The sequence below is a fragment of the Rhinoraja longicauda genome, chromosome 19, assembly GCF_053455715.1.
Source record: "Rhinoraja longicauda isolate Sanriku21f chromosome 19, sRhiLon1.1, whole genome shotgun sequence".
NCBI classification, from domain to species: Eukaryota; Metazoa; Chordata; class Chondrichthyes; order Rajiformes; family Arhynchobatidae; genus Rhinoraja; species Rhinoraja longicauda.
Genome location: NC_135971.1, coordinates 41,006,336 through 41,023,461, shown reverse-complemented (window position 1 = coordinate 41,023,461; position 17,126 = coordinate 41,006,336). Strand labels below are relative to the sequence as shown.

Here is a 17,126-nt window from a genome sequence, read left to right as displayed (position 1 = left end):
GTAGCAACTCAGCAGGACAGGCAGCATCTCTGGATGGAAGGAATGGGAGACGTTTCGGGTCAAGACCCTTCTTCAGACTTTCAAGACCTGTTGCTGTGTTGTTTTGTTCCAGCTTCGATGAAAGGCTGAGCAGTGTAAGACTGGAGGATTCAGCATTGTAGCCATCAGGGGGATGTGGGTGGATGCAGAAAGACACATCACGTCATTTGGCATTCAAACTTTATTTAACTTCATAAAAACCATTCTCCCCGCCTGAACAACTCATCCCCCACAAAACAGCAAAGTGCGAATATTTGTGCTCACAGCAATATCAAACTGGACCTTGGATCCACACGCTTGTTAAACCCCCCACCCCGGTGAATGCTTTTTAAAGCAGTTATCACCATACAATAGTCTGCACAGGTGAAGTTGGAGGGGCATCTATCTGCAAGCACCACACAGCGCCCGACATGCTTTATCCACACCGTGAGGCAGTGGATCAACCACCTGCACCACTCTGCCGCCCTTATTACCGTTAATACTTCAAACCAAGGGGCAAGAATGAACAGGAAAAGCCTTGGGATTATCCATCCCAGGTTGGACCAGCCCTGCGGACACCCTCCCAGGGTGAGTGTCAGGGGGCCAGCCTGAGTGGACCGCTACTGCCTTCCTTCTTGTTGTGGGGGTTGAAGAGAGGGAGGAGTGTCTGTGTGAACTTGTGGTGCAGGGTGTAGAGGTGGCACAGGCTGTCGGCATTGTAGAAGGCCAGGTGCCCCTCCTCGTAGTCCAGGTAGACGCGGACTGTTTGTGGCTTGTGTCGGAGGGGGAGGCTCCGGGGCCCAGGGCCTCCCAGGTTGACCAGGTTGCCGTTGACCATCTCCAGCACCCAGTAGCCGTCCTGCGGCACCAGCGGCCCGGTGATCAGCCGGTCGGCCAACTCGCTGGCCACCCCCAGCACCCAGGCCTGGTTGCCCCCCAGCTCCACGTCCCAGTAGTGCCGCCCCAACTTGAAGCCGCTGTCGGCCAGCACGCACAGCCAGTAGTTGAAGCGCTGGGGTGAGAGCGAGCACTCCCGCCGCTTCTCGCCATCCACCACCCTGCGCAGGTCCTCGGACAGGAGCAGCCGGGGGTGAGCTGTCCTGGCGTTCAGCTTCAGGGACTCCCGGGCTGAAAGGCATGAAACAGTCGGTCAATGGAGAATGTTCCCCACTGTGGGGCTCACACAGTTGGCTTCATGGAAGGAAGCAGAGGGCGATGATGGAAGGTTGCTTTATGGACCGGAGGCCCGTGACTAGTGGGTGCCTCAGGGTTTGGTGCTGGGCCCATTGCTGTTTTGTCATCTCCATCAATAAGTTTGATGAGAATGTGCAAGGCACGATTAGCAAGTGAAGATAGACACAAAAAGCTGGATTAACCCAGCGGGACAGGCAGCATCTCTGGAGAGAAGGATGCCTGATGATCGAGAAGGATGAAGTAGGGTCTCAACCCAAAACGTCACCCATGCCTTCTCTCCAGAGATGCTGCCTGTCCTGCTGAGTTACTCCAGCTTTTTGTGTCTATCTTCGGTTTAAACCAGCATTTGCATTTCCTTCCTACACATGATTAGCAAGTGTGCAGATGACACAAAAGTGGACGGTATTGAAGATGGTGAAGATAGTTGTCACAAATTGCAGCAGGATCTTGATCGTTTGGCCAGGGGGGCTGAGGAATGATTTCTGGAATTTAATGTAGAGAAATGTGAGGTATTGCATTTTGACAAGTCTATCATGGGCAGGACCCACACGGTAGGCAAGGCTCTGGGGAGTGCTGTAGAACAGAGGGATTTAGGAGTACAGGTACATAGTTCTTTGAAAGTAGCATCTCACAAAGATGGGGTGATCAAAACGGCTTTTGGAACGTTGGCCTTCATCAGTCAGAGTATTGAGTATAGAAGATGGGAGGACATGTTCCAGTTGTATAAGACATTGGTGAGGCCACATTTCGTGTACTGTGTTCAGTTTTAGTCACCATGTTGCAGGAAAGATGTTGTCAAGCTGGAAAGGGTGCATAGATGATTTACAAGGAGCCTTAGCTGTAGGGTCAGGGGCCTTAGCTGTAGGGAGATGTCAAGCAGGCTAGGACTTTATTCCTTGGATCGCAGGAGCATGAGGGGTGATCTTATGGAGGTGCACAAGATCATGAGGGGAATATATCGGGTAAATTCAATCTTTGCCAAGAGTAGGGGAATCGAGAACCAGACGACATAGGTTTAAGGTGGGGGAGGGGGAAAGGTAATAGGAACCTGAGGGGTAACTCTTTTATTTTACACAAAGGGTGGTGGGTATGTGGAACAAGCTGCCGGAGAAGGTAATTGAGGCAGGTACTACCAGAATGTTTAAAAGTCATTTGGACAGGTACATGGCTAGGATAGGCTTACAGGGCTATGGGCCATGTGAGGGCAGGTGGGACTAGAGTGGATGGGGCATGTTGGTCAGTGTGGGTGTTAGGCCAAAAGGCCTGTTCCTGTGCTGTACTGTTTTAAGTTCTGTGATCAATGATCTATGACCTGAAATATTAACGCTCTGTTTCTCTGTCTAAATGCTGCTTGGTCTGATGATTATTTCCATCCTTTTCTGTTTTATATTTTGTAATCCAGGACAAAGCGTGATTGGTTCCCCATCCACATTGGACTTTACTGGATTTAACTTGCACTAAACATTATTCACGTTATTCGCTTTATAATGTGTCTGTAGACTGTGGATGGCTTGATTGTAATCACACATTGTCTTTCCGTTGACTGGTTGGCACGCTAAAACAGCTTTTCATTGTGCCTCGGTACACTTGACAATAAACTAAACTCAAACTCCCTTCATCACCAGTACAAAGTTGCTACACTGGTCAAGTTTCTGCAGTGGGATTTGCAACCTTCTAAGAGGCACGTGTGGGACCACTGAGTCATCGTGCAATGTAGCCCCCATGTAATGGATGTATGAGCAGAACATCCCGAACCCTCAGTCTCCTTGCACCCCCCCCCCCCACCTCTCACCGCCCCCACCCCCCCAACCTCTCACCACCCCCTTTCCCTCCATCCCAACTCTCCAAAAAGCAGGGTCACGTACCTGGCACAAGTGCTTTCAGCTCATCCCAGATTTTAACGTAACGGAAAGGTGTGATGATGGAGTCAGTGTGGAGGTCGGTGGGAAAGTCCGTTGGTGCGATGTATTCCTGTTTGCATCTGGAACGTAGGATTGGAAGCTTGTGCAACGTGAAGGAAGCTTTGCAAAGGCACAGACACCCACATTTCCCCTCACCCTTCTGCAATCTGAGCCCTGGAACCAGCAGTGGGCCATCACTCTCTATGACTTCCCTCTCTCTCGATGTAACTTCAGGCAGCCCTGGGCTGCTTACTGTGCCCATTGAAAGTAAAACAAGAAAGGCTTTGAAATGCACCCCGCAGCCAACAATCTTATTTATATTGTCAGACTGCAGTCATTTCCCAGTTCCCCGAGGAAGTCAAGCAGCCAAATTATTTAGAGTGAGGTCCCACCACGTGTGATAATGGTGATGGCAAAGGAATAAATATTGGCCAAAACTGTACCTGTCCATCTTACACATGGATAGACACAACAATGTTTAAAAGAGCCATCAAGTGGAGTCACACTCAGAGTATTGAGTAGAGGAGGTCATGTTGCAGGTATGCAAGGTGTTGGTGAGGCCACATTAAGAGTATTGTGTTCAGTTTTGGACACCAAGTTGTTGGAAAGATGTTGTCAAGCCAGAAAGTGTGCAGAGAAGTTTTACCAGGATGTTGACAGGACTCGGAGGCCTCAGCTATAGGCAGAGGTTGAGCAGGCTGGGACTCTATTCCTTGGAGTGCAGGAGTATGAGGGGTGATGTTATAGAGGTGTAGATAAGTTAAAGGCGCAGCCTCTTACCCAGAGTACGGGAATTTGAGAACCAGAGGACGTAGATTTAAGGTGAGTAGGGGAAGATTTAATAGAAAACCGAGGGGTTACACAAAGAGCGGTACTCTCTCAACGTTTAAGAAACACAGATGGATAGTTTAGTTTAGTTTGGAGATACAGCACAGAAACAGGCCCTTTCAGCCCACCGGGCCTGCGCTGACCAGCGATCCCTACACATTAACACTATCCTATACCCACTAGGGACAATTTTTACATTTACCAAGCCAATTACCTACATACCTGTACGTCTTTGGAGTGTGGGAGGAATCCGAAGATATCGGAGAATACCCACGCAGGTCACGGGGAGAACGTACAAACTACGTACGGACAGCACCCGTAGTCGGGATTGAACCAGGTCTCCGGCGCTGCATTCGTTGTAAGTCGGTAACTCTACCGCTGCGCCACCGTGCCGACAGGTCCCCGATAGGATAGGTTTGGATGGATATGGGCCAAATGCAGGCAGGTGGGACCAGTGTCAATGAGACATGTTGGTGGGTGTGGGCAAGTTGGGCTGAACGGCCTGTTTCAATGCTGTATGAATCTATGACTTTACGACACAAGAGACTGCAGACCCTGGAATCCAGAGCATCTCCCACCCTTCTCCACCCCAGGCCCCGCATTCCAAACCTGCCCCGTTCCCTTCAAACCACCATCCCACTGTGCGGTTTTATATTTTGCGCCCCAGCTCATCATATTCCACCACCCACACCCTTTTGTCTTCTCCACTTTTCGCCTCCAGTATCAGTTACAATCTCTACCCTCTCTCCCTCATCTGCAGGTACCCACCTAGATCCACCTGTCACCAGCTCCTCCCCTACTCTTTACCCTCACCTCTCTCCACCCGCTTTCTCCCCTCTACGCCATTAGTGCCCCAACCCAAAACATCTTCTGTCCATTTCCTTCCACGGATGCTGCCTGACCCGCCGCGTTCCTGCAGCACTTTATTTTTGCTAATCCAGTGGAGTGCCTGGTATTCTGTGCTCATACTGTATCTCTGGGAGCTCAAACTTGAAGCACGCATTTTAAATAAAGCAGAGAAATATTAACCAGAGATAACTTTATGTAGAAATAAGGACCTGCAGATGCTGGTGTACAGAAAAGGACACAGCGTGCTGGAGTGACTCAGCAGGTTGGGCAGTACCTCTGGAAAACACGGATAGGTGATGTTTTGGGTTGAGACTCTTCGTCCAGCATTTTTTATTCTCTGGCCCTTTATCTTTCTAGCTGCTTTTTTTTTAACAAATCTCTGGACCTTTATATTTCCGAATGCTCTTTCGATTACTTTACATGTGCTGCAGAGCCATGGTTCATGGGAAGTGAGCAGAAACGGGAGCTCTGCACACTAAGTCCGCTTCCCTACAAGTGCCTGCCGAACAGTAACTGGGACTGGGACCTGCGATGGGACCAACTCACTCAGGGAAGAGTGAAGCAAAGAACTCCTGCCTCTCTCAGGGCTGTGAACTCCCTGCACAGCTCCCAACGGTGAACTAATCAGCCACATACAGCAAACTGATGCAGCCACGTACCTGTCCAACAACTGCTTGATGTCCTAAAAAGTAAAAAAAATTAAAATGGTTTAAATTCTCGTGATCTGATCAGTTCATTCAAATAAAATTAAGGATGGCGCATTCAATTAAGGGCTGCACAATGGCGCAGTGGTAGATTTTCTGCCTCACAGGGGCAGAGACTGGGTTTGATCCTGACTATGGAGCTGTCTATATGTTGGGTGCAATGGATGTCCCATTGCTATGGGTGCAGTTTATATGTTCTCCCTGTGACCATGTGTTTATATGTTCTCCCTGTGACCATGTGTTTATATGTTCTCCCTGTGACCATGTGTTTGTATGTTCTCCCTGTGACCATGTGTTTATATGTTCTCCCTGTGACCATGTGTTTATATGTTCTCCCTGTGACCATGTGTTTGTATGTTCTCCCTGTGACCATGTGTTTATATGTTCTCCCTGTGACCATGTGTTTATATGTTCTCCCTGTGACCATGTGTTTGTATGTTCTCCCTGTGACCATGTGTTTATATGTTCTCCCTGTGACCATGTGTTTATATGTTCTCCCTGTGACCATGTGTTTATATGTTCTCCCTGTGACCATGTGTTTATATGTTCTCCCTGTGAACATGTGTTTCTCTCCGATTGCTCCAGTTTCCTTCCACATCTCAAAGATGTGCAGGTTGGCAGGTTAATTGGCTTCTGTAAATTGTCCCTAGTGGGTGGGAAATAACTCGTTTATGGGTGATTGTTGGTTGATGTAGACTCGGTGGGTGGAAAGGCCCATTTCCACATTTCATCTGTAAACTAAAATAAAATAAACTGAGCACTTTACGACACAAATAAAAAAAATTGTGGTGGGATTCTTCTTCCGAGGGATGATAGAAACAAAACGGAGCAAGATTGTTTTGAGTGATGGGAAGGTGAGGAAAGAGAGGGGAAATGAATAGTGAGTCATGGCTCAGGTGCAGAGAAGCTGTCAAAGTGGGCCTCAGAATGATCAGGGAATTTGGCTAAGGGAAGACAAATATTCCATCTATAAATAAGAATTGCTGCTCCTTCATTAAAATAAAATAGATTAATGGGTGTTGCACCTCAGTCTTGCAAATTAAACGTGACAATATTTAATTAGCTATTAGCCAATATAGGAGCATGATTTTTTACACTGGCATAGAGCACCTATCCCTTTAGTCTTTTAACTCCACAATTCCTTGGGTTATTTCCTTATTTAAAAGGAACCTCCAGAAGCTAGGCACAGTCCGATTCACCTCGACTGTTCAGTGAACAGTGGACTTTGTCTATGGAACTGATGATTAAATCCTGTGCCCTGTATCTTCCCTTCTGCTCTACCTATTGTACTTGAGTTTGACTTGATTGTATATATCTGATCTGTGAGGATAGCATGCAAAACAAAGCTTTCCACTGTATCCCAGAACACATGATCCTAAACCAATGTTTAGAGATATAGCATGGAATCAGACCCTCCGGCCCACAAGGTCATTGCCGACTAACAATCAACCATACACTTGTTCTATGCTACACACTAGTGACCATTTCAGAAGTCAATTAACCTACAAACCTGCACATCTTTGGAATGTGACAGGAAACCGGGAAAAACCTACGCGTTCACAGGGAGAACATACACACCTTGTACAGATAGCACCCGTAGTCAGGATCGAACCTGGGTCTCTGGTTCAATGTGATGGGCTGAAGTCATGTGTAGACTAGACTGGATGTGGACAGTAGATTCCTGCCCAGTCCAGCAAGGTAGATTATAATTCATAGAAATATAGGAGCAGGAATAGGTCATTTGACCCTTCAAAACTGATCCCACCATTCAATATGATAAAGGGGGGATCACTGACTTTCCCAGTTTCAGTATTTGCCCCACATCCACTGATTCTACTAACTCAGAGAAAATACAGAAATCCTCGATGAACAAATGTAATGATTTTGTTGCAACTCCATCCTGCGTTAGATAACTCGACAGACTCACTACGGTCTTGGGAGAAAAAACCTGCCTCATCTCAGTCTTAAACACATCACACCTTATCTTTATACTGGCTTCTAGATTTCAGAAATATCCTTCCTGTATCTAACCTTTCCAGTCCTGATAAAAGTAGAGTCATAGAGTGATACAATGTGCTTGCCCAAACCGGCCAGCATGTCCCAGCGACACTACTCCCACCTGCCTGTGTTTGGTCCATAACCCCCCAAGCCTGTCATAGAAACATAGAAAATAGGTGCAGGAGTAGGCCATTCGGCCCTTCGAGCCTGCACCGCCATTCAATATGATCATGGCTGATCATTCAGCTCAGTAGCCTGTACCTGCCTTCTCTCCATACCCCCTGATCCCTTTAGCAAAAAGGGCCACATCTAACTCCCTCTTTAATATAGCCAATGAACTGGCCTCAACTTCCTTCTGTGGCAGAGAATTCCACAGACTCACCACTCTCTGTGTGAAGATTTTTTTTCTCATCTCGGTCCTAAAAGACTTCCCCCTTATCCTTAAGCTGTGACCCCTGGTTCTGGACTCCCCCAACATCGGGAACAATCTTCCTGCATCTAGCCTCTCCAACCCCTTAAGAATTTTATATGTTTCTATAACATCCCCCCTCAGTCTTCTAAATTCCAGCGATTACAAGCCCAGTCTATCCAGTCTTTCCTCATATGTAAGTCCCGCCATCCCAGGGATCAATCTGGTGAACCTTCTCTGTACTCCCTCTAAGGCAAGAACGTCTTTCCTCAGGTTAGGAGACCAAAACTGCACACAATACTCCAGGTGCGGTCTCACCAAGGCCCTGTACAACTGCAGCAGAACCTCCCTGCTCCTAAACTCAAATCCTCTTGCAATGAATGCCAACATACCATTCGCTTTCTTCACTGCCTGCTGCACCTGCATGCTTGCTTTCAATGACTGGTGCACCATGACACCCAGGTCCCGTTGCATCTCCCCTTCTCCCAATCGGTCACCATTCAGGTAATACTCTGCTTTCCTGTTCTTGCCGCCAAAGTGGATAACCTCACATTTAAACACATTATATTGCATCTGCCCTGCATTTGCCCACTCGCCTAATCTATCCAAGTCACTCTGCAGCCTCCTAGCATCCTCCTCGCAGCTAACACTGCCACCCAGCTTCGTGTAATCCGCAAACTTAGAGATATTGCATTCAATTCCCTCGTCCAAATCATTAATATACACAGTAAATAACTGGGGTCCCAGCACTGAGCCTTGCGGTACCCCACTAGTCACTGCCTAGTGGATGGATATTTCTGGCATTGCAATAATAGCCCGTGTGCAGGTGGGGATAATTCCCTGGGTTGGGGGGAGGGGCATCCTGCAATGCTCAGCATTGGGAGGGATATCTGCGGGATGGAAGATCGTAATAAATCCCTGAAATCAGCAGATGAAAATTCCTGGGATTGGGATAATAATCGCCCTTGTGCAGGTATGGTGGTAATATGCGAGTTCGGTATCTCAACTGCGCATGCCCAGGTCATAGGTCACTCGTGCTAAACATTCTCGCCGGCTGAGCTGCTGCGCGTATACAGACCTGCTTTTCATCCGTATTTTCCAGTTTTGCTTCTTCAAGGTAACACAATGCTGCTTTCAAAACTATTAACTAGGCGTATTTACGGTTAATTTGTACAAAACTACATTGATTTTGTTGGTTTTATTGCTTTGTGCTTCGGTGAGTGAGCAAAGCCATGCCAATTTTTGTTTGCATTGTAACTTGTACGGTATGTAATGGGCATGCTTACAGGACTCTATTTGACTTAACATATGATTGACTTTATTATATATTTTGTTTTATATGTTACTGGGCAAAGCCATGCACATTTGTGCAACTTTGGGCTGTGGGAGTACCACGTATCACCTGAATGCAGAATGTGTGTGACAGCCACAACTGTCAATTTGCAAAGGGAAACTGTTTCTGCCCACCTCCCTTCAAACACTAGGAAAAAAACTACAGTTGCTAGTTTAAATCGAAGGTAGACACAAAATGCTGGAGTAACTCAGCGTGTCAAGTAGCACCTCAGGAGAGAAGGAATGGGTAATGTTTTGGGTAAAGACCCTTTTTCAGAAGTCTGAAGCGAGATACCTAACTCGCTTATTCTCCAGACTTCTGAAGAAGGGTCTCGACACAAAACGTCACCCATTCTTTCTCTCCCGAGATGATGGCTGACCCACTGAGTTACACCAGCATTTTGTGTCTACCTTCGATTTAAACCAGCATCTGCAGTTTATTTTCCTCGAGTTTGAAGGCAGGTGGGCAGAAACAGTTTCCTGTTGCAAATTGACAGTTGTGGCTGTCACACACATTCTGCATCCACTTATTCAGGTGATACGTACTACTCCCAGTCCAAAGTTGCACAAATAGACAATAGACAATAGGTGCAGGAGTAGGCCATTCAGCCCTTCGAGCCAGCACCGCCATTCAATGCGATCATGGCTGATCACTCTCAATCAGTACCCCGTTCCTGCCTTCTCCCCATACCCCCTCACTCCGCTATCCTTAAGAGCTCTATCCAGCTCTCTCCTGAAAGCATCCAACGAACTGGCCTCCACTGCCTTCTGAGGCAGAGAATTCCACACCTTCACCACTCTCTGACTGAAAAAGTTCTTCCTCATCTCCGTTCTAAATGGCCTACCCCTTATTCTTAAACTGTGGCCCCTTGTTCTGGACTCCCCCAACATTGGGAACATGTTTCCTGCCATGTGTCCAATCCCCTAATTATCTTATATGTCTCAATAAGATCCCCCCTCATCCTTCTAAATTCCAGTGTATACAAGCCTAATTGCTCCAGCCTTTCAACATACGACAGTCCCGCCATTCCGGGAATTAACCTAGTGAACCTACGCTGCACGCCCTCAATAGCAAGAATATCCTTCCTCAAATTTGGAGACCAAAACTGCACACAGTACTCCAGGTGCGGTCTCACCAGGGCCCGGTATCATATCATATCATATATATACAGCCGGAAACAGGCCTTTTCGGCCCTCCATGTCCGTGCCGCCCAGTGATCCCCGTACATTAACACTATCCTACACCCACTAGGGACAATTTTTACATTTACATTTACCCAGCCAATTAACCTACATACCTGTACGTCTTTGGAGTGTGGGAGGAAACCGAAGATCTCGGAGAAAACCCACGCAGGTCACGGGGAGAACGTACAAACTCCTTACAGTGCAGCACCCGTAGTCAGGATCGAACCTGAGTCTCCGGCGCTGCATTCGCTGTAAAGCAGCAACTCTACCGCTGCGCTACCGTACCGGTACAACTGGCTTTGCCAGTAACATATAAAACAAAATAAATAACAAGGTCAATCATATGTTAATTCGAATAGGGTCCTGTAAGCATGTCCATTACATACTGGTACAAGTTACAATGTAAAAGAAATTGTCATGATCTCGCTCACTCACTGAAGCATAAAGCAATAAAACCAACAACATCATCATAGTTTTGTACAAATTAACCATATATACACCTAGTTAAGTTTTGAAAGCAGTATTTTCTTACCTGGAAGAAGTAAACCTGGAAAATACCGATGAAACGCAGGTCTGTATACACGCAGCAGCTCGGCCAGTGAGAATGTTTAGCACGAATGACCTATGACCTGGGCATGTGCAGTCAAGATCCCGAACTCACTTATTCTCCAGGTTTGCACTGGGAGCATCCTGCAAGGACCCGCATTCAGAGGGAAATCCCCGGGATGGGAGATCTGGGGGGGAGGGAGGGAGGGGCAATCCCTGATTTAGATAGGATGGAAATTCTTGGTTTTGTAATAATAACCACCCATGTGCGGTTGGTGGGATAATTCCCCAGGTTTGGGGAAGGGGGCATCTTGCAATGTTCAACATCAGGATAGGGGGTCGGGATCAATCCCTGATTTAGATAGGATACAAATTCATGGGATTGGGATGTAAATGCCAGTGTATGTGTGGGGGGATAATTCCCTGGGTTTGGGGAAGGGGGCGTCGTGCAATGCTCAGTATTGGGATGGAAATCCGCGGGATAGTAGATTGGGATCAATCCCTGAATGAGGTTGATGCAAATCCCTGTGATTGGGATGAAACTGCCCGTGTGGGGGGGGGGGTTAATGAATGGGGACGGGGGGGGGGGGGACGGCTGCAGCTGCAGCTCCAGCCCGGTGGTCGCGGTGCAGGATTGGGACGATCCCGGATCCCTGGGCCCAGGGATGGGGTTTCCCGCGTATTTGGCGGCGTCTGACGCGCAGCCGCGGCCCCGGCGCTTTGTGGCGGCTCCGCTCCGCTCCGCTCCGGGCCCGGCCCGAGGTTGGCGCATGCGCTGCCGGCACACGGGCACCGCTCTCAGAGCCCCCGGGTCACCTACCGGTCAACACTGAGCGGCCCCGCCCCCCCCCCCGCTCTCTCTCTGCGTCACTCTCCGCCCCCACCCCTCGACATCCGTGTCCGGGCCGCCGGGTCTGCGCTCTCCGGCCGCTCCTCATCCGCCGGCACCACCGACCGCCCTGCACATGCGCACTACCGCCGCCCGCACGTCCCCGGCCCGCCCTGCACATGCGCACTGCCGCCGCGCGCACGTCCCCGGCCGCCCTGCACATGCGCACTGTCGCCGCCCGCACGTCCCCGGCCGCCCTGCACATGCGCAGTGCCGCCGCCCGCACGTCCCCGGCCGCCCTGCACATGCGTACTGCCGCTGCCCGCACGTACCCGGCCACCCGCACGTCCCCGGCTGCCCTGCACATGCGCAGTGCCGCGGCAACTGGTCGGCGCGGGCACTTTCTACCTCCCTTTGCATTGTGGGAGATCTCATCGCCATTGCTGTCGGGTCGCCGCCCCTCCGCGACCGCTGAAACACGACGCCGAATCACTCCCAAGATAGATACCAAACCCTGGAGGAACTCAGCGGGACAGGCAGCTTCTCTGGATAGAAGGAACTGGGTGACGTTTCGGGTCGAGACCCTTTTTCAAACACCCTCTCGTTTTAGTGTTTTTAGTTTCGGCCCACCGAATCCATGCCGACCACCGATCACACTAGTTCTGTTCAGCACACTCGGGACGTGAGTCAAGAGTGTTTTATTCTCTAATGAACCAATTAGAACAATGAAATTCTTACTTGCAGCAGCACAGCACAATATGTAAACATCGTACTCTGTAAACAATGTTATTAACAAAAGGAAAAGATTACGTTTTGGGTTGGGTCTGAGAAAGGGTCCTGTACGCCTATGGAATGTGAAAGGAAACAAGAGCATCCGGAGAAAACCCATGCGATCAAAGGGAGAACGAGCAAACTCCAGACAGAGAGCACCCATATTCAGGATCGATTCCATGTCCCCGGCACTTTTAGGCAGCAACTTTACGGCCACTGTGCTGCCCCATAGTCTTGAACTGAATTAAACATAGCTGTAAAGGGGGACATAGCGTGACTTAGATATTTAAGACTGAAAATGAATAGTTTATTATTTTTAGTAACCAATGTTACCAACATTTAATTTTTTGAAATCAAGATATAGTGGCACTGCTGGTAGAATTGCTGCCTCACACCCAGAGATCTGTGTGCGATCCTGAAGAAGTGTCTTGACCCGAAACGTCACCCATTCCTTCTCTCCTAGATGCTGCCTGACCTGCTGAGCTACTCCAGCATGTTGTGATACCTGTCCTTGTTGAATTTGCACATTCTGTGTTGAATTTGCGCATGTCTGTGTTGAATTTGCACATTCTCCATGCAAGTGTGTGGGCTTCCTCCCACATCCCATAGACAAATTGAGTTTGTAGGTTAATTTGTCTCTGTAAAATTGCCCCGAATGTGTAGGGATCAGGTGAGGAAAGTGGGATAACAGAACTAATGTGAATGGGCGATCGATGGTCAGCGTGGACATGGTGGGCCGAAGGGCCTGTTTCCATGCTAAATCTCCAATGGAAATATGCAAGAGACCAAAGTATGAAGATGCAATGAAAACCTAGAGGCTGAAAGATTAGAGGAGGTAGCGTGAATGGTGAAATTCATATATTTTTTTAATTTACTCTGTTGATCACAAGTTAGCTGCTTAAATCGCAAACTGGTTCCTGATTTTATTTTTGATTCTGGCAGTGAATGCCACATACAAAATTATTAAAAACAGCATAAATCCCCCCACCCTCATCACCCAGTTCCTTTTTACTCCTCCATCCACTCATCTCCCACCCTTCCCAATTCCAAGTCAACCATTTTTATGCCCACATCCTTGTTCATGCCAGCCCTGGTTCTACATTTTGTGTGCCATTCGCATCATTTTGGCTTCTGTATTTATAACCTCCAACTAACTCACCTGCCAATTAATCCCTCCTCACCTGGATAGACAAAAAATGCTGGAGTAACTCAGCGGGTCAGGCAGCATCACTGGAGAACATGGATGGGTGACAGAACATGGATTTGACCGATCCAGGATGGGGAGGAATCTGCCTACAGATGGGAAGTGACACAGCTGGCATCTTGGTGCCATCGCAACAACCTGGAACTCAATGCTCTTAAGACAGTGTAACTAATTGTAGACTTTTGATGAGATCCCCCTCCCATACACCCACTCACCATCAACAACACCACAATCACATCTGTGGTATTTATTCACAAAATGGTGGAGTAACTCAGCAGGACAGGCAGCATCTCACGAGAGAAGGAATGGGCGTCGTTTCGGGTCGAGGCCCTTCTTCAGACGCTCCTGAGAGTGTCTCTCCTGAGATGCTGCCTGACCTGCTGAGTTACTCCAGCATTTTGTGAATAAATACCTTCGATTTGTACCAGCATCAGCAGTTATTTTCTTATCACATCTGTGGAGTCATTTAAGTTCGTTGGAACCATCATCTCCAGGGACCTTAAATGGGGAGGGGGGGGGACCATCGACTCCACAGTCAAAAAGGCCCAACAGAGGATGTACTTCCTGCGGCAACTGAGGAAACACAATCTGCCACAGGCAATGATGGTCCAATTCTACACTGCTATCATTGAGTCCGTCCTCACCTCCTCCATCATGGTCTGGTTTGGCTTAGCCACCAAGCGCGACATCTGGAGGCTGCAACGGATCGTTCGCTCAGCTGAGGTTGTTGGCTGCAACCTTCCCCCCCATTGACGAACTGTGCAGTGCAAGGGCCGGGAAGCGAGCGGGTAAGATGATCTCTGACCCCTCTCACCCTGGCCACAAAATCTTTGAAGCACTTCCCTCTAGAAGGCGACTCCTGACTGTCAAAGCAGCCACAGCCAGACATTAAAACACGGTTCTTTTGCACGAGTAGTTGTTCTACTCAATAACCAAAGTCTGTAGTCTCTTTTTTTGCTCTGGTTTATTTTCACTTACATGTTTAGACCGTAATATTGTATCCGTACTGTTTCGATGTGTTTATGCTTCATTCTTAATTGTTAAATGTATGTTTGTATTGTCATTTGTGAGCGGAGCACCAAGGCACATTCCTTGGAAATGCACATACTTGGCAAAGAAACTTATTCATTCATTCAGGACTTCGGACTGATCATCAGGGTCAGCCGATCACTTCCTAGCTCTTATCCCATCCCTTACCCTCAAATCTTTCTATCAGCTATCTCCACTCTATGCCATCACTCTGAAGAAGGATCCTGACCTGAAACGTGATTTGTCCTCTACTTAAACAGATGCTGCCTGATCCAATGCTCCTCCAGCAGTTGTTTTTTAAAAATCTTTGCTTTGGACACTGATTAGGATCTTGACCCCACTCATCACCTATTCCTTTTCTCCAGAGATGCTGCCTGACCCATTGAGTTACTCCAGCTTTGTGTGTCTGTCTTCAGTTTCCAAAGCCCTGCCTTGAACATTTACATGATTCAGGATGGCCCATTTCCTTTCTTTATTTAAAAAATAAAATATATTCAGAAAGATATGAAAAGAAGAAATCCAAAATTGTACATGGGGTTTTATATTCACAATCTTTATCCATCTGTACATGGTGTTGTCAAATCTATATTGGGAGTGCTATCGGCTTAATAGATTATATTATGACAATGCACCAATGTCACTCATGTGGCCTCTGAAAAGTACCCTGATATGTTTGTGGGACTCTGCCCCACATTTTCTAATATTAGCAGGGTGTGAAGGGCTCCAATCTGCAATATCGCTTGCTCATTCCCTCCAGAGATGCTGCCTGACCCACTGAGATACTCAAGCACTTTGTGTTTCACTCAGTTTTCCAGTTCTCTGTCTCTCCTTAGATACCAGCCCTTCCCTACAAAGCCTTTGCATTGACTGCATGAACCAGGCCACTTAAACAAACTGGAAGAACAGCAGCTCATATTCCCCTTGGGTAGCTTTCAAACCAACAGTATGAACATTGAATTGTCCATTTTCAGTCAATGTCCAACTAATCCCCCCTTCCACACACCCTCTGTCTCTCCCATACCCCCTGTCTCTCCCATACCCTCTGCCTCTCCCATACCCCCTCCCCTCCCATGTGCCCCATTGGACTCCCATCTATTTTTCCACACCCCTCTCCCCACCTGCTACATTCCTCCCTCCAGCTTCAGGGTCATATCAGGGTCAGTACAGGAGAAGTGGGCCATAGTCCTGTGCTGGACTGTTCTCTGTTTCCTCTGCTTGCCGGCCTGGTCTGAAGCAGGGTCTCAGCCAAACCCATCCCCCCTTCCTCCTCTCCAGAGGAGATGCTGCCTGTCCCGCTGAGTTACTCCAGCCTTTTGTGTCCATCTGCTGCTCCATCAATGAATGGCCACCACGTGACGCCCGGCCCCGCCCCGAATCATCAATGAATGGGCACCACGTGACGCCCCGTCCGTCATGAATGGAGATCACGTGACTCTCCCGTCCCAACCAATGAGGGAGCGACTGGCACCTGCCGGCCCCGCCCATACAAATCAACCGACGTCACGTGACGTCCCCGTCACTAGATGGAGGGTCACGTGACCTCCCCGTCATCAGCGCGGCCGCCACGTGACGCGACGCGCCGCCATCTTGCCGCCGCGGGCACGAGGCCGGTGGAGGGGGAGCGGCGGCGGCCGGGAAGCTGCAGGTTTCAGCGCCGCTCCTGTCCGTCCGTCCGTCCGTCTGCGGGTCCGGGCCCGGCCGCGGGTCCAAGCGGCGACACCCAGCGGGTCCACAGCTCACAATGGCGGCGTAAAGCGTCGTCCCTGTCTGAGGCCCCGCCCCCCCCGGGCGCTCCCTCCTCCCCCCCCCTCCCGGCGCTCCCTCCTCCCCCCCCCCCCCGGGCGCTCCCTCCCTCCCCCCCCCCCGGGCGCTCCCTCCCTCCCTCCTCCCCCCCGGGCGCTCCCTCCCTCCCCCCCCCCCGGGCGCTCCCTCCCTCCCTCCTCCCCCCCGGGCGCTCCCTCCCCCCCCCCCGCCCCCCGGGCGCTCCCTCCCCCCCCCCCCGGGCGCTTGTCCCTTGGGCCGTGTTATGTGAAACACTACTTGCCGCGTTCAAACAGGTGGGAATCTGTAAATCGTCCCGCATTTCGCGTTGAGACCAAGAGGGGGGTCGAGGTGTCCCAGCGGTAGAGTTGCTGCCTGACAGCGCCAGTGTCCCGGGTTCGACCCTGACTACAGGTGCAGGCTGTACGGCGTTTGTACCTTCTCCCCACAGCTTCAGACAGTGGGTTTTCTCCGGTTTCCACCCCCACTCCGAAGACGTCAGGTGGAGAATTCTTTAGTGTGTGGAAAAGGTGGTGGTAATAGTGAGGCGAGACTTCCACTGCTGAAT

The 17,126-nt window shown here is 49.4% G+C and overlaps 1 protein-coding gene across 1 annotated transcript; it reads right to left on the bottom strand.

The window, feature by feature from the left end:
• Nucleotides 1–245: 245 nt before the first annotated feature.
• Nucleotides 246–12,160, bottom strand: LOC144602985 (zinc-binding protein A33-like). The gene is made up of 5 exons (XM_078416109.1): nt 12,080–12,160; nt 10,951–10,965; nt 5,450–5,472; nt 3,078–3,193; nt 246–1,146 (listed from the first exon to the last, which is right to left on the bottom strand). The coding sequence occupies exons 1-5, from the start codon at nt 12,158–12,160 to the stop codon at nt 614–616; spliced, it is 768 nt and encodes a 255-aa protein (XP_078272235.1). The 3' UTR covers nt 246–613.
• Nucleotides 12,161–17,126: the final 4,966 nt, after the last annotated feature.